Raw genomic sequence first — 25403 nt, 5'->3', positions numbered from 1 at the left:
TTTCCCCTGTAGTCGCCTATTCTCCAAGTTAAATATATTTAAGCATATCCATGCTATCAAGGCCAACATCATCCCATTCATCCTTTTTGGGGTAGCATTTAACTTTATTTTTGGTATTCTTAAGTACAGCAACAGGAAGACTGTAATATTCTAGATAATGCTTAACCAGATGATAACAATAGAGCTACTACCTACATCAAATCCCTTGTTCCCTTCTGTTATTTAAAAATATAGAAAGACTGGTGATATCTTTCTTAAAACAATAACCACTTAATGCTAAAAAAAATTATACTTAGGAATCAATGAAATAATTTCTAACTCAATATACTGAGGACTAAGAGTATACAATATAAGATTATCAAATGACAACTTATTTTAAACATCAAAAATAAAAACCACTTGAAGACAGTAAAAAAAAAACTTTTTACAGTTAAAAAAATAAAGTTATGAATATGCAAATTTTGATACATTCCGATAAATCAGATTTGGCGTGACATACTGGCCAAGAGGTGCAGTACAAGGAAGATAAAATTGAAGCATATTCAACATACTATAGGAAAAGAGAATTTTTTTAAAAACCTTTTTACAAGATACAATATATTTTTTAATTAAACCACTTACACTTTTCGGTTATTCTCTTACCAATTTTAAAGACAGTTTCTAAAAAATTCATTATTTAAAAAAAGAAAAAAGGAATTCACCTGTTTCCTGTTCACCTCCATCACGTAATTCCCTTTCCCCAGAGGTAATCATTTTCAACTCTTATAGCTTTTTATTTCTAGTGTTTCCATCCAAATTTCTTTTTTTTTAATTTTTTGTAATGTTTTATTTTTGAGAGAGAGAGAGAGAGAGAGAGAGACGGAGCACATGTGGAGGAGTGGCAGAGAGAGAGGGAGACACAGAATCCAAAGCAGGCTCCAGGTTCTGAGCTGTCAGCACAGAGCCCAACGTGGGGCTCGAACCCACCAACCGTGAGGTCATGACCTGAGCCTAAGTCGGACGCTTAACTGACTGAGCCACCCAAGCGCCCCTACATCCAAATTTCTAAATAACGTGATTATACTGTTACTTCTTGAATTTCACTATTAGACATTACTTACTGATTTCCTACTCTGGAGAATGGTATGATCATCCATTGACCTGCAATGCCACTTCCGGTATATATTAAGTTCCCATACGTAGAAGGTTCGCTATTCTGTCCCACTGGTTTATTGTAGTAAGTCCCATAGCTTTTAGAATAAACTTGATATTTAGTAGGCTAAGTCTCCTCCTCCCTCTTTTTTGTTCTTCAAGAGTACCTGAGCTTCTCTGTGCAACTTTTATCTAATTTCATGTAAAAACCCATTGTGGTTTTAGTAAGACTGCATTGATTTTATGGATTCATTTAAAGACATCTTTAAAATATTCTATCTCCCTGTCCATGAGCATAGTGTCTCTCACCTTTTTAAAGCTTACTTAATTTTTTCAACAAAGTTGTACAATTCTCTCAATAAAAGTCTTGCCTAACTTTTCTTCGATATATTCCTAGAAACCTTATATTTTTGTTGCATTTTAGTCATATGTTTTTCAAAACTGTGGTTGGTATACAGAAATGCTCACAATCTCAAGACTCTTTCAGTTTCCTGTGTAGACAAACATATAAGTAAAAATGACAGTCTTGCTTCTTTCATTTCAATCTTTGTATCTTTTATTTTTCCTTCTTGTCTTAATGAACCAGCAAGTAGTGGTGGTGGACAAACTTGTCTCAGTCTTGAACTTAAAGAGAATGATAAAAGACTTGCTTTTTTCATGTTTTTGTTTTGGGTAGCTTTATCAGACTTATCAGACAGCATTTATCAGATGATATAAATGCCCTTCAAATCCAATTCTGCTAAGAGCTTTTATCATGAATAGATGTCTAATTCTATCCAATTTTTTTCTATTCTAATTGTATTACACCAATATGTAGTTTCTCTTTTCTCTCCGACTTACTTTGTGATATTCTCTTTGCCTTACGATTTAATAGCTGGACTACAACACATCTAACTAAAGATTTATTTTTTATTGTCTTGCATAGTGCTTCCTGGGACACTTTAAGAGTTTGTGGCTTTCATCAATTCTGGAGAACTCTCAACCATTACCTACTTGAATAGTGCCTTTCTCCCATATTCTCTATTATCTTCTTGAACTCCCATTTAATGAATATTGGATCTTTTCCCTTTATCATTCATACACGTGTCTAACTTTTCTATCATTTTGCACATCTTCCTTGTTTCTCTGCTCTGCACTCTGAGCAATTACTTCAGATCTGTATTCTAGATCACTCTTTGTTTCCAATCAGGTACCTAACCTTACATTAAGTTTTTTCTCTTCTTTTTAATCAATTTTGAGATTTTATTATTTGTATGGGAAAATAAACTAGATCCATTTAGAGTGCATGATTTCATGAGTCTTGACAGCTATATACACTCATGAAACCACCACCACAATCAAGATAACAAACATTTCAATCATTTCCCACAAAAATCCCATGTGTATTTTTGCAGTCCATATCCTCTCCTCCACATCTCAAACTAGGAAATCATTAATCTGATTTCAGTCACTTTTGGTGTTCTATCTAAAAAATCTTTGCCTAATCCAAGGTCATAAAGATTTTCTCCTGTGTTTTCTTCAAGAAGTTTTATAGTTTTAGCTTTTATTCCATTCATCAATAAGTCTGCCCTTATACCAATGCCACACTCTCTTCATTATTATAACTTTACATTAAGTTTTGAAATCAAATAATGTAAATCCTTTCTTTTTCACAATTGTTTTGACTATTCTAGTAACTTTGCATATCCACATAAATTTTAGGATAATTTTGTCAATTTCTATTAAACACACGTATTGGAATTCTCATAGGAATTGCACTGAATCTATAAAGCAATCTGGAAACAACTGTGATCTTAATGAGAGGTCAGCAAACAATAGTCCACAAGCCAAATCCAGCCCACTGCCTGTTTTTATAAATAAAGTTCTATTGGAACATAGCACTACCCATTGTTGCAGTAGGCAAATAACTTCATTAGATTTAAACTGCAAATTCTGTCACACCTGAGGTGCATGGCAGCTCAGATCTTGGTTCTGACTGATCTCAGTCTACCCCATGCAAGCAAGGTTCGAGATCAGCCCGAAGTTCAAGGCTGCACACAAAATCAAGGTTCCCCTTCTCTGGCTCTCTGGTTGCCCCAAACCGTTCACCCGGCTCCTCCCACCAGAAGAAGGTGGGCTTTCTATTGGAACGTTAGCTGTTCCACATTATCAATCCCACAACTATGCTGACCTGAGGACAAAGCCACCCAAATAGAAATCCCACTCTGGCCTTCACTGTCTCTATGTTTTGATTCCTCCAAAATATGCTGCTTTCTGTACAATTACCAGAGCTTTCAGATGGCAGTTTTTTGTGTTTTATTCATAGTTTGTCATCTATCTCTGCAGGAGGTCTTGTCAGATAGGAGCTACTCAATCAAAAGTAGGACTTCATCACCTTTTTATATATAATTTCTAAAGTGGTAGATTAGGTGAGTACACATATACTGTGTATGTGTACTTCAACAAAGTACCTGAAATAATCTTTCATGATATCCTAGAATAAAAAGCATGCTTAACATAGGAGGAAATCTAGAGATCACTTTGTTCAATACTTTCATTTTGTAGACATGGAATCGGAGTCCCAGAAAGTCAAGCAGCCAATAATATATCTGGGATGCAACCCACAATATCCTGATAGCTAGCTTTAGTACTAATTCAATACCACACATTTCTTTTGGACATAATAATGAAGTAGGGACTGGCTAATATTATAAAGTTTTTACATGGTAAAAAAAAAAAAAAACTTACTCAAAGAATATTAAGTGATAGATGTCTAACCTGGCAGAGGATTTTTAATGATACATAGAAGGCTTTCCTGTCCTTCTACCCTATCCTGAATAAATACACATTCCTACATTCATTCACTCAACAAATATTTACTCTTCGTTGATCATATGCTAGCAATACAGTAGAAAACAAGAATGACATTGTTCCTGCCCTTGTAAAGTTAATATTCTAGCAGCTTATATTCTACGCCATGAAAGAGAAAATAAACAATGAATAAGAAGCTGTCCACACTGTTGACTCCCTCCTATGTGAAACTTGCTCTTTTCTTGGATTTTTCCTCCATTTACTTCTTAAATGGTTCAATCCTTAGCATCCTTTTTACTTTAGATGCTCCTTAGGCAATCTCAGTTTCTCCTCATGGTTTCTACAATGTATTTGCTGGTTAGTCTCAGTTTTTCATTTTTAACACATCCCTCAAGTAAGCTCTAGACTATCTCTTGTATACATTCAATGACATGTACCATACAGGCCATTCGAATTGCCATGCCCCAAACTAAACTGAACTCATTCCCTCTACACATATTTCTTTTTCTGCCTTTCCTATCTCAGTGGTAGCATCCTTTTCACATCCAGTAAGTGGGTCACCAACGCCTTTTAATTCTACTTTCTGAATCTTTCTGTGCTATATCCAACCACCTTTATATTATTACAGTAGCCTCTTAAGCAGTTTCTTGGCATTTTGCTTCAGAATTGATTTTCTGTAACACAAATTTAATTATGTCATTTTCCCTGTGCCTTGTGGATACTTTTGTCAGCACTTATTTTTATTGTACTTGATTACTTAAATAATTGCTAGACTTTGAACAAGTAGAAGGAAGGAACCATGCTTTGCTCATCTTAAATTTCCATAATCTAGTAATACCTCAAACAAGGCATTGAAGATGTTCTCATTAAATCTGTGGATTACAAAATTTGCAGGAAAATACCAGAACTTCAAACATACAAATTGCTTAAATAATTAGCTGAGCCAAAAAGAAAATGTCTACAAGGAGAAGTATTGAATCTGAGTAAAAATTAGTACGTAAATAAAATAACAGAAACATAGGGAGGATCCCTTAGTAACACATGTGAGATGCAGGAATTTTCACTTATTTCATTAGTAACTTAATTCTCAAAAATGCTAATTCAAACTTAAGCTGCCTTAAAGTACCAGCCATAGTTCCAATCTACACCAAGTGTTATGGGTACCATATGTTTAAGAGAATAAATGACAAACTGAAGGCCCTGTTGAGAAGAGCAACCAGGACAGTGTGGGGACCTGAGGTCACTGTTACTAGAAGAAAAGTTGAGGTAAATACTGACATTTAATCTACAGAAAAGAAAACTTCATGGGGACATAAAAGTTCTTAATTTGAGGAACAGTTCATGGTAGAGGAATAAGATAAATTGGGTAACACAAGGTAACATCAGAAACATTGGCTCTGTGTACAGGGAGACAGAGCTCAGCTCAGCATAAGAGCTGTCCCCAAACGGGGCATCATTGTGTTTTTGTGAATTCTCCCACACTAAGAGTTCAAGCAGAGGCTAAACAACAACATCATGGTTGTTTTTTCGAACAGGAGATTTCTGCACAGAATAGGAGACTAACTTGAATGTTGAGTTGTAGAATGTAGAATTACACTGGTTCACTCACAGCACCTATCTCCAAGATAAATCACAGGCAGGTCATCTGTATGGACAGTTTTGGGTAACCAAGCAAATCATCCAGACATCTCTCTTTCTGACCACCATGTGACAGCCATTTGCCACCTAGGAAATAATTGAGGATTCCCCTAAGGTAACCATTAGGTGGCAGCTGACACAACAGAAAAGCATCATGCATTTAAGAGTGTTTACTATGCGGGCACCTGGGTGGCTCAGTCGTTTGGGCGTCCAACTTCAGTCAGGTCATGATCTCACAGCTCGTGAGTTCGAGGACTGCGTCGGGCTCTGTGCTGACAGCTCAGAGCCTGGAGCCTGCTTCGGATTCTGCATCTCCCTCTCTCTGCCCCTCCCCCACTTGTTCTCTGTCTTTCTCTCTTTCTCTCAAAGATAAATTAAAACATTAAAAAAAATTTTTTTTTTAAAGAATGTTTACTATGCAGTTTGTAATGCAATAAAAACACTAAATGTAAGTGTAAATACAGGTAGTTATCCACAAACTACACAAAAATGCCCCATAAATAAGAATGTGAACTTCCTGTTCCTTTGACACTTTGCTTGCCATGAACATCTTTATTCTTTAAATTACATAGCACCCTGGTCCCTACTTCTTCATCCCCATGCCCCGCCCCACCCCCACCGGGTCCATTTACATAGGTGTGACGGAAAAACAAAGAAGTAAAATAGTGAAGAATGAGAAAGAAAACCTGGTTCTAGTAACATGGTCTTAATAACCCAAGTTCTAAAAACATAAAAATTATCCCACAGAAACAAACGTGATCTATGTTTCTCTAATGCTGTCTTAGGTACACAGTGGGTTCAACAGACTTCTTTGGGATAGCTCAGACCCTAATTACTACATATAAAATTGTATCTATGGAGACACTTTTAAAATAATCAACAATTAATTCAAACATGTCAGGATTACCTTTATGAAGATCTTAATGGTTTATCAATGTCATTTTCGAAATTAAAAAAGTAGTATTTGGAATACAGCAAATCCACTAGTGGAAAAATCACTTGAGCTACAGCATTGAAAATAAATTACGCAAATCTCTGAATGGCAGAAGTTGCATTACTAATCACTACCAGAAATTTCTTTTAGGCATAGATAAGCCAACAACACCTTATTACTTGTCAAAAGGAAGTGATCATTTTCACAAGTACGGTGCTGGGTTATTTCTCATTACATATAGATCTCTCAGAAAAGTTAACTCACAGCTGAAGAGTAGAGTTCAAACTCTTGCTCAGGAAGGAAAGAATGCCAGCCATCTTCTATCACTTCAAACATGGGTCGGTAAAAGAAAGGGTACATCAGAGTGATAGAGTCCAAGGTAGACAGTGCCTAGGGCATAAAAAGGAAGTTAAAGAAAGGAAAAGGAACATACTGCAATTTCAACACTTTCTAACTGCCAAATTGGTATTAAATATGATCAATAATGATACACATCCAATATATTTCTTTAACGTTGTACTTACCACTAGATGTATAGTTTATCGAAGCTAATTTCCATGCCTTTGGCATCTAACAAGGTATGTATCTGGCACATAACATACACTCAGTTACCATTTGCTGAATGAACACAAGGACAAGAAAAGTATGTACACCTATTCTAGGAGAAAAACTAAATAACTCCTTTTGATACCACTTAACAAAGCCTAATAAAAAGGTCCAAATATTTCTGGAAATCAGAAAATAAACACGTTTTGTTAGCAAGCAAGGTCATGGCTCAAAATCCCAGCTATCAACTGTATCAACATATGTAAATTACATAAAATCAGTGTCTGTTAATAACCATAAATAAGGGTGTCACAGGTAAGTGGCCAAAGAGTCAGACTAGAGCCAAACTGCTAGACTCAAATTCCAGATCCCAGTGCAATAATGGTTAACTAATGTAACCACTCTAATGCCTCCATTTCCTCAGCTCTAAAATGGGGGGAATTAAAGTACCTAACTCATAGGGCTATTGGTAGCATTAAGAAAGATAACGTATAAAACAGGCCTGTTAATAATAGTGCCTGGCACATGATAAACCCTGAAATTGATCTTGGCAATTATATGCTTCACATATATGCACCACATATGCTCCATCAATGTTCATGTTCTACCTCCTTAGAATGATATGCCATTTGGTCATGTATCATATTATCTTTATGTTACAATGAATGACCCATTCTCAACCTGCGGCATTAACTCTGTGGTCCCCAAAAGAGCCTGTGTTCATCTGGAACTCTTGAATTCTGGGTAACACCACCAAGAAAATCTGACTAAATGGGAGGAACAGACAGATGAAATAGCCTCCAGGTGATGGAGGCTATTTCAACCTTCTGACAGGGGAGTTATGAAAAGCACTTCTATGGCTGCAAAAAAAGGCACCAAAATCAATTAGCATAATTCAAATTCCAGGAATTATGGAGACACTCTTCTGGAGGAGGGCGGGGCCCCAACATCATGCTAGCTCCCCAAAACTCTCAGAATAAAGCTACCTCCCTCTAGGTCACAGAAGGATCAGTCTCACAAAAGAATGGGCCCAAGCCTTAGTAAAAAATAGACTGGACATGTAGTTCAGCAGCTTAACAAAAACATCCCCATCCAAAGCTATTCTTCTGTCTGTTCATAAATCATGACACCTTCCCCCCAGAGCTCATAAAACAGAAAATATGGAGAAGCAGGGCTGGATAATCCATTATCCACTTCTGTAGAGTCTTTGGCTTCCAATCACACTAAACAGACACAGAATGGCCAGTGTCCACATCTGACCTAGGCCAGAACTGTCATCGTTCAGGACAAACATTATTTTATTTAATTGGTTTACTTTTTTCATTGGTTTAAGATATTTTTTGCAATATTTAAAAAATCTTTTTCATCTTTGCTGAGGCAAAACTACCAAAACTAAGAGATATTTCAAGTGATGATCTGATACACCGTGAAAGGACTCCCCCATTGAGTCAATTAACATGTCCATCACCTCACATATTTACCTTTTGTTGTTAAGAACATTTAAGTGCTACTCTCTTAGAAAATGTCTGTTATACAATACAGTGTTATCAACTGGAGGGACCATGGTATATATTAGATCTTAAGACCTTATTCATCTTATAACTGCAAGTTTGTAACTTTTACCAACCTGTCCCTATTTCCCCAGCCCCCAACAACCACTTTTCCACTCTGTTTCTATTAAGTTTTGTTTTTGTTTTTTAGGATTCCACATATAAGTAATAACATGCAATTATTTGTCTTCTCTGTCTGATTTCACTTGACACAAAGCCCTCCAATTTCATTCATGTTGTCACAAATATTAGGATTGCTGTTTTTTAAGGCTGAATCATATTCCATTATATATATAGATACGTGTCACATTTTCTTTATCCAGTCATCTGTTGACAGATACTTAGGGTATTTCCATATTTTGGCTAATATGAATAATGCTGCAATGAACAGTGGAGCACAGATACCTCTTTGAGATAATGATTTTGTTTTCTTCGGCTATATATCCAGAAGTGAGACTGCTGGGTCACATGGTAGTTCCATTTTTAATTTCTCAAGGAACCTCCTACTGTTTGCATACTGGTACAATCATGATTTTTTTTTCTAATTTTTTAAAATGTTTTATTTATTCTTGAGAGAGAGACAGTATGAGCGGGGGAGGAACAGAGCAAGAGAGGGACACAGAATCTGAAGCAGGCTCCAGGCTCTGAGCTGTCAGCACAGAGCCCGATGCGGGGCTCGAACTCACAGAGGGTGAGATCATGACCTGAGCCGAAGTCGGATGCTTAACCAACTGAGCCACCCAGGTTTCCCGTGATTTTTAATGCAAGTCAGCAGTCACTTTAGCAGATAATAAGCACTCATATTCTGACTTGTTGTGATCACAATTTGTATCGCTAGAGGTAGGACTTTTCCTTTAAACTCATTAACGCTGAAAGAACTGAAAACATTTCAACTCCAAAAGACAGTAGAAACTACATAGAAAAAAGCTTCATCAGCCTTCCTACTATGATTTAGAAAAACGAGCACTTGCAAGTTATTACTCCAGTGGGATTCTATTTATGGCAGCAGAATATATTTGGGTATATGGATTCTTGATTGCAAAGAACAGTTCAACTGTGTTATATAAGAAATTCACTTATTACTTCCAAGTTATATCAAGATATATAGGGGAGATGGGAAAGAAATTAGATACCAGCAAAAGGCAAGAGGCCACGTTCACTATGGACATTTACTACGTTGTAAAAATAACCAGTAGAGCATTCACTTCCTAAGGTCAAATTATGAGAATGGCTCGTAATTCATAGCTTCTTTTCAGCTGTAAGGGTTTCTATATAATCAGTTTCTAAAGGATTTTAGGTACTATATACAGCTAATGAAACAACTGATTAGTGTCAGATGCTAACAAAGCTAAGTAAATGCAATCAGAAAGTGGGTTAATAGCTTTGCCCTATATTTTCTTCACCACTATCCTTCACCATATGCAATTTCACTGACACCCACCAACCAGCTATCTTGTAACCCATAAAACAGATAAAAAGAAAAATGCAGACTGGCCAGTGAAAATCCAAACCCACAACTGAAATGAAATGGGTCAGTAGCATTTCCTTGCCCAAAGAGCAGGACGGTATTTCAGCTTAACAGCCTAGAAACCACAGTGTGTTTCTTACCCACGTTAGCGAATGTGGCCAAATCAACATTACTCTGTCACTTCCAAATGACAGATAGGTAAGACAAACAGTTCAGCTCATCTTCTCATTTCCTTTAAGGAAAATTTAGCAAAGGCAGAAGGTAAAATGGTTACATGCCATTTTCTCAGCACCACAACAGTTGTTTTTTTTATTTCTCTATTCTTGTTTAGAAACCAAACATGATCCTAGTTATAGATTTTTAAACCTTTCTGCCTCCTTTTAATAGTTAAGCCACTAGCATTTGTTTTGGATACAAAGACCAGATTAGTCACTCATAGACGGAAGGAAAAGAAATCAGTGTGTCTATAATTATCTAGAAAATACCATAAACATAAAGTTAATTACTATAATTTAGTAGCAATGATTTAAAATAAGGCAATTGAAAATTTGAGTGTAAACCAAAATAGTTGGTTTGAATGGGGAAGAAAATGAAGTGAGCTCCTCAATTTAAATATTAAATTATCCAAGTAAAATTTCTATTATTTGAAATCTGAAGAGACAGTCAATACTGTTTATACAAATATAAAACAAACACACTTTTTAGTCTTAGGCAAACATTTGCGTAAGACAAGCAAACATTCTCTGTTTGCTTCAGACTTGCTAAAAACAAACACAGGGCTATAATCATTGGTATAATTATTTGCTTTGATAAAAGAAGTAACTTCTAACAAAAGCCTTACCATATACACATACAATGGATTATCATCCAGCCTTAAAAGGGAAGGAAATTCTGTCAAATGCTACAATGAGTGAACCTGGAGGAATAAGGAACCCAGAACACTAAAAACTGCTATAAGTCAATAAAATCCTAATACATTCCTATAACAATGAATCCGGGTGAGGCTTTTCCTAACAACTTTCAATATGTGAGTCATAGAACATGACCAAATATCTAGTAAAACAAACATAAGAGCTATACTGAGTAAGAATATAAGGTTCTTTTTTATTACTATTTACTTTCACCAGATTTTGCTTCTGAAACATTTACCTCAATGGAACTGGCAATATTCAAACATTCCTCCATTCCAGGAATATCCAACTGAATTATTCGAAAGTCTTTACATTTTATGATGATGGTACCCAGTGGTCCCACAAATCTGTAAAAAATTACAAATTATGCTTAGGAACATATACATTTTTATTTTTTTTAAAAAAGTATATTTATTTATTTTGAGAGAGAGGAAAAGGGAATCCCAGGCAGACTTCACACTGTCAGTGTGAATCTCAATACAGGACTCAAACTCACAAACCAGGAGATCATGACCTGAGCTGAAATCAAGAGCTGGATGCTTAACCAACTGAGCCACCCAAGCACCCCCATATATGTCTCTATCTTTAAGCATATGATTATTTCCTTGAAAAAAGAATGTAGAAAAAAGAATTACCATCTACATTCACCTTTCTTCTCCCCAATTAGTCTAGTTAGGGAAGAGGCAAGCCTGCATTACTAAAATGTGAGCCATAAATTATTTTAAATATATGTACTTAAAAACATTTCAAATTCATAAAGTAATTCATACTAGGCCAATTCATTTAATGAAAATTATTTGGGACCTTGCTTCAAAGAATGAAGAAAAAAGATCTGTAATTAATGTGGTAAGTGTTTGTACAGAGGTATTTCTGAAACGTAGAAAAACACTTCATTTCAGATTTTACTTACTTCCAAGTTTAATAGTTGATTTTAAATATAAATATCTCTTTTTCAGTCTTTAAAAACTATTAGCTTGCAATATCTATTCTAAACCAATGTCATATCTAATCACAAATTTTGTATCAGTAAATTTTGTGCAAATGTAATTTTACCTTTATTGGAATTTTTGTCTTTTATTGTAGTTGTTTTGTTTTGTCAGTACTTGCTAACAGCTCTGATTTTTCTTTTGCTTTGCCACTGGTTGGCCCTAAATCTTTTCCATTAATAGTTCTGGGTATTCCTTAACTAGGAATTCTTAGATTGTCCAAATGCTGTTCATTTAACCTACTTTTGCCCAGTTTAGAAAGACATCTCCTACAGCCACTCTTCTGAACACCATCTGAATTGTAAGCATCCCTATGCCTCTCACCACTGCGTTGTTAATTTGGACAAGCAGACGTTATCAGCACGGGTCAAATCCCAGTAAAGATAATTCCACCAGACATTCACAACCTATCAACACACTAGAATGCCGCTTATAGAATTTATTTTGAAAACTCACATTCTTGGCACTTCTACTTCTGGCAAAGGTAGAGTAACAGGGACCAGACTTACCTTCCCACCTGAAACAACCAAAATAACTGGACAAAATATAAGTAAGAACTGTTTTCAAGACACTGGACATCAAGCAACAAAGAACAGAGATCCCTGGGAGATGGGAAACAAGATGAGTCCTACAAATACCCCAGTTTACTGTTTTGAGTTTCCAGGCCACAGGAGAGGGAACCTGGGTGGGGCTGATAGTCTGAGGAAAGCATCTATATTAAAAAAGAAAGTTTCATAATAGTGACTTCAGATTCCAGGATACTAGGAAAAGAAGGGCAAATTAAATCCAAAGCAGAAGACATTAAATAATAAAGATCAGAGCCAAAATCAATGAAAAGAGAAAAAAGAAAATTATAGGGAACAAGAAAAGCAAAAATGATTGCTTGAAAATAATAAAAGCAATAAACCACTTGTCAAAGTGATCAGGAAAAAAGAAAATCTGTCTCAATTTACCAATACCAGTAAGGAGAGAAACGAGAATCTCTACAGATTCTACAGGCATTAAAAACATTAAAGGAAATACTAGTAACAACTTTATGCCAATAAATTCAACAAGGGAAATGATATGGACAAATTCCTAGAAGACACAAACTCAAGGAGAACCTAATTAGTTTTATAGATATTAAACAAACTGAAATGTTCATTAAAATCTCCTCCCTACCACCACCAAAACAAACAAATAAACAAACAAACAAACAAAAAACAAAAACAAAATAACCTTCAGGTCTAGGTGGCTTCACTGATGAATTCTACAAAATGTTTAAGGAAAAAATACTATTCAAGACAAACTCTTCCAGAAAGTTGAAGAAAAGGCAATTATTTATCAATTCATTCCATGGGGCCAGCATAACCCTAATATATATATTAAAAAAAAAAAAGACATTACAAGAAAACTACAGACCAATATATTTCATGAACCCAGATGCAAAATTTCTAAACAAAATATTAGCAAATTAAATCCAACAATACATGAAAAGGATAATACATCATAAGCAACTGGGGTTTATCATTTGAAAATCAAAGCAATTTATCATATTGCCAAATTAAAAAAGAAAAACACCACATGATCATCTCAATAGATATAGAAAAAGCATTTGACAAAAGTCAACATCTATTCCTGATTTTAAAAAACAAAAACAAAAAACCTCAACTCTCAGCAAACTAGGAACAAAAGGAAACATCTTCAACAGCATTTACCAAAACAAAACAAAACAAAAACAAAACAACCCTACTACTAATTACAGACTTAACAGTGAAAACTAAATACTTTTTCACTAATATCAGAAATAACAGAGATGTTCACTCTCACCACTTCTATTCAACATTGTATTGACAGTTAATAGCCAGTGCAATAAGGCCAAAACAAAAGAAAACAAAACAAAAAAAACCACAAAAAAACAAAACCAGAATGAATAAATGGCATCCAGATTGAAAACAAAGAAATAAAATGGTCTTTAGTTGAGGATGACATGATTGCCTATTTAGAAAAGCCAATGAAAAATACATAAAAGCTATTAGAATTAAAAGATGAGTTTAGTAAGGCTGCCAGATACAAATTCAATACACAAAAATCAATAGTATTTCTATATACTATCGCAACAATTGTTTAAAACGCCCAGGATTTGGTTTTTATTCAGGATGGTGAGGCTGATAACCAGGAGATAACTGTCACTGAAAAGTTATTTTGTTACTCACATTTCCCAACAGGAGAGGCAAACTATGTCACTCAGAGCCACATGGGGAAGCATCTGGGACAGTCAGGAGGCAGACAGAGCGAGAGGAAAGGATGGGCCAGAACTTCTGTGATGTTTCACAGAAAAGAATGGGAAAGGCAGGGTAGGTGAGCTGAGCAAGTTTAGGATTAGAGTTTGAATAATTCTGTCAGGCTCTGGGTTATACCAGTGATCCCTGGTTGTCTGCCAGGGATCTGTCTGGCCCTGGAAGAATTTAGGACAGGAGAATAGTGGTCCTGACTGCAGAAGCCTGATAAGAGGAAGCAGATGCGGGTATGGACTTGAGATTGGTTGGTCTGCATATCAAAGGTGTGCTTGCAGGCAATTTTCTTGCTATCTCTAGGAAATAGCTAACCCTGAGTGGAAGCAGTCCCACTCCAGGTCTGCAAGGGGCTTAAGACATCAATGTATTATAAAATACAAAAAGTAAAAAACATAATTAATACATATGAGCAATTAGAAATTGAAATTTTTAAAATACCATTTGAAAGAGCATCTAATAATGTGGACTAGAGGAAAATCTGTCAAAAGATGCCTAAGATGAATGAATGAAAATTACAACACATCACTGAAAGAAATTTAAGAAGACCTAAATAAAATAAATGGAGAGATTCACTTTGTTCATGGGGCAGAACACTCAATATTTAGATATCAGATGTTAACTCTTACCAAATTCATTTATCAACAGATTGAACACAATTCTCATCAAAATCAGAGGCTTTTTTTAAAGAAATTGACAAGCTGATTCTAAAATTCATATGGAAATGCAAATGACCTGAAATAGACAGAACTTTTAATTAGAACAATTATGTAATACTACATAATTTCAACTTAATATAAAGCTACTGTAATTAAGACAGTATGGTAGTGTGGTAACAGCATCAAGATAAACAGATCAATGAACCAGAAAAAAGAGTCTAGAAACAGTTCTATTTATATATGGACAAAGATGCAAAGACAATGCATTGAAAAAAGGGCAAAACAATCAGATATCTATATGCAATATACATACATACACACATATACGATAAACCATATATAAAAACTCAAAATGTATCATATACATAAAGATAAAACCTAAAACTATAAAAGTGCTAGAAGATAAAGAGAAAAAATCTTTGTGACCTTGGGTTAGGCAATGATTTCTAAGATAAGACACCGCAACCCCAATCTATAAAAGAACTGGTAAATTGGGCTTCTTCAAAATTTAAGTCATTTTCTCTTTGAAAGACACTGCTAAAGAGAATGAAAAGCCAAGCCACAGACAGAAAATATTTGCAGATCTTATATAATAAAAGACTTGTATCTAAACTATATATTTTTAAAAACACTCAAAACTCAGTAAAGGGAAAGATTCTGGGAAGATGGTGGAATAGAAAGCACCAGGAATCTGTCTCCCAACCTAGACAGCAATTTCATTGGCATGATGTGTTTGATGTGACTGTTTTGTAACTCTAGAGTCTACTAAGGCTTGCAACTTCCAGAGTTCCAGAGACCTGGATGGTAAGTTTTGGATAAATTCAGCTCTTAGCAAAACAGCAGCTATGCATCCTACCCATGAGGTGGGCAGCTGTGCACACGTTCCTGGAGCAACTTACAAACAGCTTGCAGAAGCTAGGTTGGGCAAAAAAGACCCTGTCCTCCAAACATCAGAGAAAAGAGATCCTGTCCTACAAATATCAGGATTTGTGTGCTAGCTGATTGCTGCTTCTGATCACAGAAGAGCAGAGGCCAGTGGACATCTGGTTATTGCATCTGTTATTGCATCTTTCCCCATTGTTGTAAGCCTCTCCCCAACAAGTGACTTCCAGAGTTTTAAACAACAGTCCCCTTTCCCCTCCCTGCCTGCATTTCATTTTTCACTCTTCTCCTTTCAGGAGACAGACATTAAAGACTAAGACATTCAAAGACAATTACATAAATCAGGAAAACTAGGATTGGAAATGCCCAGGGAAAGGCTCAAAAAAAACCCTAAGATGACCTTAAATTTATACTCTAGGCTGATCCTTGGCATAGAGAAAGCTTACAACAATAAATAACAACATCAACAACAACAAAAGTAAATAACAACAACAAAACAACAACAAAAAAAGAGCAAACCTTGGGGAAGGAGAAAAACATGATTTCCAGAATCACCACATTATTAGATCAAATGTTCAATGTTCAACCAAAAAAAAAAAAAAATCACAAAGCATACAAATAAACAGGAAAGTATGGGACAGTCAAAGGAAAAAAATACATCAACAGAAACTTTCCCTGAAAAAGACCTGATGGCAGATACACTAGACAATGATTTTAAAACAATTGTCTTAAAGATGCTCAAAGAACTAAAGGAAGATGTAGAGAAAGTCAAGAATGTGATGTGTGAACAAAATGGAAATATCAATGAAGAGAGAGAAAACCTAAAAGGAAACCAAAAAGAAATGCTGGGGCTGAAAAGTGCGATAACTGAAATGAAAAATTCACGAGAGGGATTCAAAGGCAGATGTGAACAGGCAGAAGAAAAATCAATGAACCTGAAGATAAGAAAATGAAAATTATTGAGTCTGAGGAACAGAGAGAAAAGATTGAAAAAAAGAGAACAGAGCCTAAGGGACCTGTGGGATACCAACAAGAGAACCAACATACACATTGTGGAAGTCCCAGAAAGAGAAGAGAAAGGGAGAGAGAGAATATTTGAAGAAATAATAGCTGAAAAATTCCCCAATTTGATGAAAGACATGAATATAAACATCCAAGAAGTTCAACAAAATCCAGATAAGATAAACTCAGAGAACCACATCAAAACACATTTTAATCAAACTTTCAAAAGACAAAGAGAAAATTTTGAAAGCAGCAAGAGGGAAGTAAATTGTCACATACAAGGGAGCCACAATAAGATAATAAACAGACTTCTCATCATAAACTTTGGAAGCCAGAAGACAGTGAGCTAATATATTCAAAGTGCTAAAAGAAAAAATTGTCAACTAAGAATCTTATATCCAGCAAAAGTGTCCTTCCAAAGTGAGGGAGAAATTAAGATAATCCCAGATAAACAAAAGTTGAGGCATTTATGACCACTAGAGCTATCTTACAAGAAATACTCAAGGGTGGGGTACCTCAGTGGCTCAGTAAGTTAAGCATCTGACTTTGGCTCAGGTCATGATCTCATGGTTCCTGAGTGTAAGCCCTGCATCAGGCTCTATGCTGACAGTGCAGGGCCTGCTTGGGATTCTCTCTCTCTCCCTCCTTCTTTGCCCCTCCCCACCTCATGCTTTCTCTCTCAAAATAAACTAAAAAAAAAAAAGAAAAAAAAAAGAAATGCTCAAGGGAGTCCTACAAGATTAAATGAAAGAACACTAGGCAGTAATTTGAAGTTATATGAAAAAATAAAGATCTCAATAAAGGTAAACACATGGGTAATTATAAAAGCTAATATGTAATAATGGTGTGTAATTGTACTTTCTGTTTTCTACATGATTTAACAGATTAGTACATTCAAAGAAAAGATTATTAGTATAAAAGTTAATATTACTGTCTTACTATAACTTTGGTTTATAACCCCAAATTTTGTTTACTACATAATTTAAGAGAGTAATGCATTTTCAGTAATTATGAGTTTATGTTTGGGGGCATACAATGTATAAAGATGTAATTTTGTGACATTAACAATGAAAAAAAGTAGGGACAGACCTATAAAGAAGTAGATTTTTTGTATGCTATTGAAGTTAAGCTGGTATAAATTCAAACTAGAGTGTTATAACTTCAGGATGTTAAATGTAATGCCTATGATCATCTTAAAGAAAATAGCTACAGAATATACATAAAAGTAGACAAGAAAGAAATTTAAATATTTCACTACAAAAAATCAACTACATACAAAATAGAACAGTAATTAAGGGACTAAAAAGCTATAAGGCATATAGAAAACAAACAGCATAGTAACAGAAGTCCCTCCTTATCAAAAATTACTTTAAATGTAAATGCATTAAACAAACCGTTCAATCAAAAGACAGAGACTGGAAGAATGAATAAAAACATGGTCTGGGGGTGCCTGGGTGGCTCAGTCGGTTAAGCATCCTACTCTTGATTTTGGCTCAGGTGGGATCGAGCCCTGCATTGGGTTCCGCGCTGAGTGTGAAGCCTGCCTCGGATCCTCTCCCTCTGCCCCTCTCCCCCACTCACACACTCTCTCTTATCAGAATAAAATAAAAAACTTTTTTTAAAAATGTGTTTAGGGACACCTGGGTGCTCAGTCGGTTGAGCACCTAACTCTTGATTTCAGCTCAGATCATGATCTCGCAGTCGTGGGATGGAGCCCTGTGTCAGGCTTTGCACTGACAGCATGGAACCTGCTTAGGATTCTCTCTCTCTCTCTCTCTCTCTCTCTCTCTCTCTCTGCCCTTCCCCTGCTCTCTCTCTCTCTCTCTTGCTCTCTCTCTCTCTGTCTCCCTGTCTCTCAAAATAAATACACATTTAAAAAAATGTATGATCCAACAATATGCTGTCTTACAAGAGACTCAAGATTCAAAGACACAAAGGGGTTAAAAGTGAAAAGACAGAAAACAGATATTCCACACAAACAGTAACCAAAAGACAATAGGTACAGTTATACTAATCTCAGACAAAATGGACTTTAAATCAGAAGTGGTTACAAGAGACAAGGAAGGACTTTATATGCGAAAAAAGATTCATCACAGCAAGAAGATATAACAATTATAAATATTACACACTTAATTACAGGCAACCAAAATATATGAAGCAAAAACTGACAGAAATTGAAGGAAAAAATAGTTGGAGACTTTAATACCCTATTCATGATAGTGGCTAGAACAACCAGACTAAAGATAAATAAGGAAATAGACACTTAACACAATAAACCACCTAGACACATCAGACATGTACATGCTACACACCAACAGAATACACATGGGACATTTTCCAGGATTGACATATGTCAGGTCACAAATCAAAGCCTCAATAAATTTAAAAAGATAGATATCTTACAAAGTACCTTCTCTGAACACAATGGGATGAAATTAGAAATCCACAACAAAAGGAAAACTGGGAAATTCGCGAAATTATGGAAATTAAACACTACACTTATAAACAACCAAGCCATGGGCACCTGGGTGGCTCAGTCGGTTGAGTGTCCGACTTCGGCTCAGGTCACGATCTCACAGTTTGTGGGTTCGAGCCCCACATCGGGCTCCATGCTGACAGCTCAGAGCCCAGAGCCTGCTTCCAATTCTGTGTCTCCCTCTCTCTCTGCTCCTCCCCTGCTCACACTCTATCTCTTTCTCTCTCAAAAATAAACATTAAAAAAATTTTCTTAAACACATAAACAACCAAGGGATCAAAGAAAAAAAATCACACAGTAAATTAGAAAAAATAGAAACAAATGGAAACAAACACATAACATTACAAAACTTATGGGACACAGAGAAAGCTATACATATATGAAACCACTTGATATATGTTATGATGCATCAGTCAAGAATGGGTTGCTAGACAATGGTATTAAGAAAACTGGCTTGCTACATGGAGAAAAACACTTGAAATTAAGGTAGAATCCAAATGAATTAAAGTACTAAAAGTGAAGGGTAAAAGTATAAAGCTAATCTGGAAGAAAATGTAGAGAATATCCTAGTGATCTTCTTCAGTATGACTTAAAAAGCACAAACAATAAAGTAAAAATTGATGAATTCTGAATTAAAATTAAGGCCTTTTGTTCAACAAAGAACACCACAGAAAAGTCAACAAATGGGTGAGAGACTAGAAGACATTTGCCATGTCCAAGTAAAGAATAATACCTCAAGAGTATACATGGAACCAGTGCAAATCAATTCTAGAAAGACTTTTAAGCACTTTTTTTTTTTTTAAGAGAGAGAGAGGGGCGCCTGGGTGGCTCAGTCGGTTAAGCATCCGACTTCGGCTCAGGTCATGATATTGAGGTTTGTGAGTTCGAGCCCCACGTTGGGCTCTGTGCTGACAGCTCGGAGCCTGGAGCCTGCTTTGGATTCTGTGTCTCCCTCTCTCTCTGCCCCTCCCCTGCTCACGCTCTGACTCTCTCTTTCAATAATAAATAAACATTTAAAAAAAAATTTTTTTAAAAAGAGGGAGAGAATTTACACATGAAGCGGGGGAGGGGCAGAATATGTCGTGACAGCAGGAAGTTGGAGGTTTTCTGGAGGGTCAGAAAAGTAGAATGTGGTAGATAATTTGGGATTCTATTCTGCCATCAGAAACAGTGAAATGGATGTACACACAGCAATAGGAAGAGATCCTGAACAAAGAGTACTGAGTTAATGTTGAGAAATAGAACAAGATCTGCAACATACTCATACTGAGGGAAATTAAACTCACACATGATAGTGCTATATATTTTATAGGAATATACATATATCCAAGGACAAATAGCAACACTCAGCATTACTTGCCTATAGGGACTGAGGATGAGGTAGAAAACAGGCATGAAAATTAGGGCTTGAAGACGAATCAAATTAAAAAAACAAAAACAAAAACAAGAAAACCTTGTAATGAATCCATCCTGAAAATGACAAGTCATCAACTAAGTAGGATTAACTCAACTCTCTACATGTGAGGTCCATGAAAAGAAAAAGGTATAATTGTAAAACCTGTGTAACACCTTGCGTGCTGAAAGGACCACATCAAATTATGTATGCAACGTGCACGACAGCACTACATGAGCCTGTGACGTGTTACCCAAATAGAAGTTACTACTAGATACGAGAAGGGCTGTCTTCCTCTGTGTGATAGAAGTGATGTTCAGAGAGGTTAAGTGGCTTGTCCAAGGACACCTACCCCACCAGAGGCAGCACTAAAAGAGGCATCCTTAATACTGCTCTTCCTCTCACATCGCATTTGCAACTCACTCACGAGGCATGGCAGCTCAGCCTTCAAAACACACCCCAAACTGGCCTGCTTCTGATCATGCTACTACTGCTTCCACTCCTTTTTTTATTTCAAGTTTATTTATTTATTTATTTATTTATTTATTTATTTATTTATTGAGAGAGAGAGAGAGAGAGAGAGAGAGAGAGAGGAAGGAGCAGAGAGAAAGGGAGAGGAAGAATTCCCAGCAGGCTCTGCATCACCAGTGTAGAAACTGATGCGGGGCTCGAACTCACGAACCGTGCGATCATGCCCTGAGCAGAAGTCCGACGCTTAACCTGCTGAGCCACCCAGGTGCCCCTGCTTCCATTCTAAAGTCACCACTGCCCTTTCCCTGAACTATTCAACAGTCTCCTAACTGGGCCCACTGCTTCCACTGTTCCCCCTCTGCAATCCATTTTCTGCCAGCGGCTGGAATCATCTACAAAGTCTGTCTGCTCTTACTTCCTTGCTTTCAACTCTCCAGGGGCTTCCTGTGAAAACCATCACACCGGCAAATAAAGCCCTACACCATCTGGCCCCTGCTTATCCCTCCAACCATTTTCTGCTATGCCTCTAGCCTCTACTCTTGCTCACTGCCCTCCAGCCAACTGGTCTCTATGTTTTTTCTTGTCTAATCCCAGCATATTCCTGTCTTTGCATTCCCTGATCCCTCTGGCTGGAATGCTCCTTCTTCCCATATTCACACTGCTAGCTTCCTCTCTTCATTCAGATGTCATTCATTTAAATGTCACTTGTCTTCTCTGAAATTCTTTCTAAATACACAGGCATTCTCTACCCTGCCATCTTTCTTTATTTTCCTTCCCGGAACTTATTACCTGACATCGTTATCTACTTATTTGTTGATTTATTTGAATGTCTATCTCCTCCACTGGTACACAATTTCTTCAACCACCTTAGTTACCACTGTACCTGCAGAGCCCAGACAGTGATCAGCACATAGAAGACACATGGAAGTATTTCTTGACCACAACAATTAAACAAACTCTGGTCTGACCACCTAGCTCGTGCTCTTTCCATCACATCGTGCTGCTTCCTGGAGAAAAAGGTAAATGTATACACAATTTGTCATTTCTGCCCTAACAGGTTAAAATGTCATGTTTTATATACTTTGTTAGCCTTACCAGGCCTGGCATGTAGTAAATGCTACGTAAATATGATGAAATGAAAGTGTGAAAAGCAACCATAGAAAAAGAAGAAAAAAGAAAAGGGAGTTGGTGGTGAGGAGAAACTCTGCTTCAGAGGCACCTGGTGGCTCAGTCAGTTAAGCATCCAACTTTGGCTTGGGTCATGATATCGTGGGTTCGTGGGTTCAAGCCCTGCGTCAGGCTCTGTGCTGACAGCTCTGAGCCTAGAGGCTGCTTCATATCGTGTCTCCCTCTCTCTCTGCCCCTTGCCTACTCACATTCTGTCTAATTCTCTTTCAAAAATAAATAAAAAACATTTTTAAAAAATTAAAAAAAATAAATAAGTAATTTGTATTCTATAGCGCCACAGACCATTCGGGGGTCAATCCATCTTATACTTCCTATATGCCTATCTGCCCACGTTAGGAGTTTGGAAAGAGATAAAAATTAACCAAATGTTAAGTACTGACTTCAAGGAGCTAACATCTATGTAACTATCAAAATACAAATGGTAACATACACTTATTAAAGAGGTATAATTAAAGAGCTAAAGCATTTCAAGGTGAGAATTACTTCTAGTTGTGGAAATGCCTTCTTTGTAAGAAGAACCTACAAAAAGAGGCGGCAGTTAACAGGGTTATTGATAGACGAATAGAGGTTGGATGATGGCCTATGAAGTCCTGAAAGACAAGCACTATATTTTATTCATCTCGATGTTCTTAAAGCCTCCCAAAATGTCTAGACCCTAAGGACATTCAATAAATCTTTAACAAACTTGGGAGGAACACGGCATTCCAGGCAGAAGGAAGAGCATCGATAAGATATACACAAGAGAATGCAGGACACGGCAAGCAAAAATAAAGAGTGAGGACTGGCTAATAAAAAGGGTTCGTGAAAGGGAATGGCAAGAACCAAAGTGGGAAAAGTAAGTTAGGGCCAGACACGGAGCACCACAAATGATAGAGTTAAGAGGTTTATGCTTTATTATGCAGGCCAGGAAGAGACCATCGAAAACTTTTACACAGGAGAAGGTTGATCTGAGGAGTCTAGCAAGAATCCTCTGCTTGAAAAAAAATAAATAAATCTGTCACCAATTCATCCATACCATTCAAATTCTACCACTAGAAATTATTTTCTTTTAAGGCATAACCTCTCTAGGAATCTTCTTAATATCCAAGTTTTCCTGAGAGGTAATAAAAAAGGCTGTTGTCATTCATTTATACTTTAGTGTAAACTGGATGATCAATTCACCTTCTCCTGGCTAGAGTTAAGTACACAGAGCCATTGGGGAAGTAAGAATTTTGACTGCAGATGGATGTATAACTTTTTGACTCTGAGACACCACCTTGGAAAGACAGAGTCTGGGGTGCAAAAAGAAAAAAAAAAAGAGGTTAACGAATTAATATTTTTGATTAAGAGCCAATTCTGTTTCTTCCAAAAGCAGACCTTAGTAAGGATAAATAAAAGATATTAAATCTCCTATGGTAGGAAGTATTCAATTGATGACCCAGAAGGTAAGAAATAAGGACAAATATGATCAACCAAACATGTTTGAGGCAAAGGAAAAAAAAAAGTTTTGTGAACTTTAGACACTACATACGAAGTTCTTGGAGTTTTCCTCAAAAGTGGCAACTAAAGACTTTACCTAAATCACACTCAACCACTTCAAGAACTGTGACAGGCAATCAATAATCAATAATACAAGGAATATGATGGTGCAAGAAGAAATTTTTTTTTAAGGTTGAAAATCCACCCAAATGATGTTATGTACCAAAAATGATAATCAGGATAACCATGTGACAACCCTGGAAATTCCACCCAGATTTAACGGAAATCAGGCATCTCGTTTGAATGGTTTTCTGCTTTCTAAAATTCCTATCCTCAATCTAGGCCAGAGAGGGCTCATTTTGCTGGAGGGTTAGGCGATGGGGCGCAAGGAAAACACTGAATCGCGTGGCCTCAGACGTCCACCTAAGGACCCCCAAGCTCCCTACGGGAAGGGGGTGGGATGGGCACTCACCGCTTGTCGATGGCGTCGATATTTGAATGGAGAAGCCACAGCTCCTCGGTGTTGTCCTGCCGAGAAGACAGGATCAGGTGGTGACCAGTCAGACACAAGGTCCCTTCGACGGCGGGATAAAAAGGCCGGTGCAGCACCACATTGTCCACCCGCGGGGTCTTAATCAGCTCCGCAAACTCCATGTTGCCCCGCGGCCGGAGCCACGGGACTGCCGAGTCCCGGAGGTCCGAGGCGGTTACACCGCCGCAGGGCTGGGGACCAGACTGACCAGGCTCGGGGCAGGCCGGAGGGGCGGGGACGGGGCGGGGAGGCCGGGCCCCGCCCCAGGCTAGGGTGGGCGCGGCGAGGCCTGTGGCCACCGTCACTGGCCGCGGGAAGACGGGGGCTGGGGCTGGGCCAGGCCTGGGCGTCTCTCTCGTGCTCCCGGTGCCCCAGGTCCAGGTCTCGGGCCGAGAGAACGCTCCGCGACAGGCCCAGCAAGCCTCTGCCGCCACCTGGGGACCCGGCCTCAGGTGGGCAGGCTGAAGGGACAAGGAGGAGGCCGCTTTAGGGTCAGTTTCCGAGACCGAGCTGCTTGGGACTCCTGGCGGAAGTAGCTGCTCGGAGCCGGAGCCTAGGGCAACTCTGGGCGGAAGCGGTGGAGCTCGAAACTCGAAAGGCAGGGAAGTCAGAGCCGGAAGTCGGTCCCCTCCCCAGGTCCGAAGAGAATGTTTCCGGAAACAAGGACCCGAAGGTTTGTGTTCCTACCAGGAAAAAGAGCCTTTCTGCCTTCACGCCCACCGCCGTCCCTCTCACCCCTTCCAAATATTTATCAGAAAAGGCCAGGGAAGAAGGGACGACGAGAAGAGGTCCTTGCCTGCCTCCCTGCACTTTAGTAGTCCCTGCAAGGGCTCGTCACAACGTGGGGCTGACGTAAAGTGTGAGGATTTTCTTCCATTCTCCGTGAGATGGCAAGTGTGCGATCGAATCAGTGATTGTGACCGTAGAGAAACCGCAGGTGTAAGGGAGGAACCCAGGGCCGGCACCGCAGACTCCCAGAGAGCGCCGCGCCAAGGTTCTGTGACCTTGAACGAGAGTAAGAAAAAGCATGCAAACACCTATGAGAGGGACCTAGGTAGAAATAACACACAATGCGCAGAAGAGGAAAAATTTAATCCTATCCTGTGAGGAAGCTC

The 25403-nt window shown here is 37.7% G+C and overlaps 1 protein-coding gene across 2 annotated transcripts in view; it reads right to left on the bottom strand.

Moving 5' to 3' along the window:
- The window catches only part of MTMR9 (myotubularin related protein 9), a 61824-nt gene extending 37025 nt beyond the window's left edge, over positions 1–24799 (bottom strand). For both annotated transcript variants that reach the window (XM_019440933.2, XM_019440934.2), the window contains exons 1-3: positions 24229–24799; positions 11207–11315; positions 6758–6883 (exon numbers count right to left, since the gene is read on the bottom strand). In XM_019440933.2, coding sequence (XP_019296478.1) covers positions 6758–6883; positions 11207–11315; positions 24229–24410 — 417 coding nt within the window. In that variant the 5' untranslated portion in view covers positions 24411–24799. The remainder of the gene's footprint in view (positions 1–6757; positions 6884–11206; positions 11316–24228) is intronic.
- Between the last annotated feature and the right edge of the window lie 604 nt (positions 24800–25403).

This window comes from Panthera pardus, unplaced genomic scaffold, assembly GCF_024362965.1.
Source record: "Panthera pardus isolate Hobbes unplaced genomic scaffold, ASM2436296v1 HiC_scaffold_13, whole genome shotgun sequence".
Lineage (NCBI taxonomy): Eukaryota > Metazoa > Chordata > Mammalia > Carnivora > Felidae > Panthera > Panthera pardus.
The sequence above is the reverse complement of the archived record's forward strand: the minus strand, read 5'-3'. Positions and strand labels throughout refer to the sequence as shown.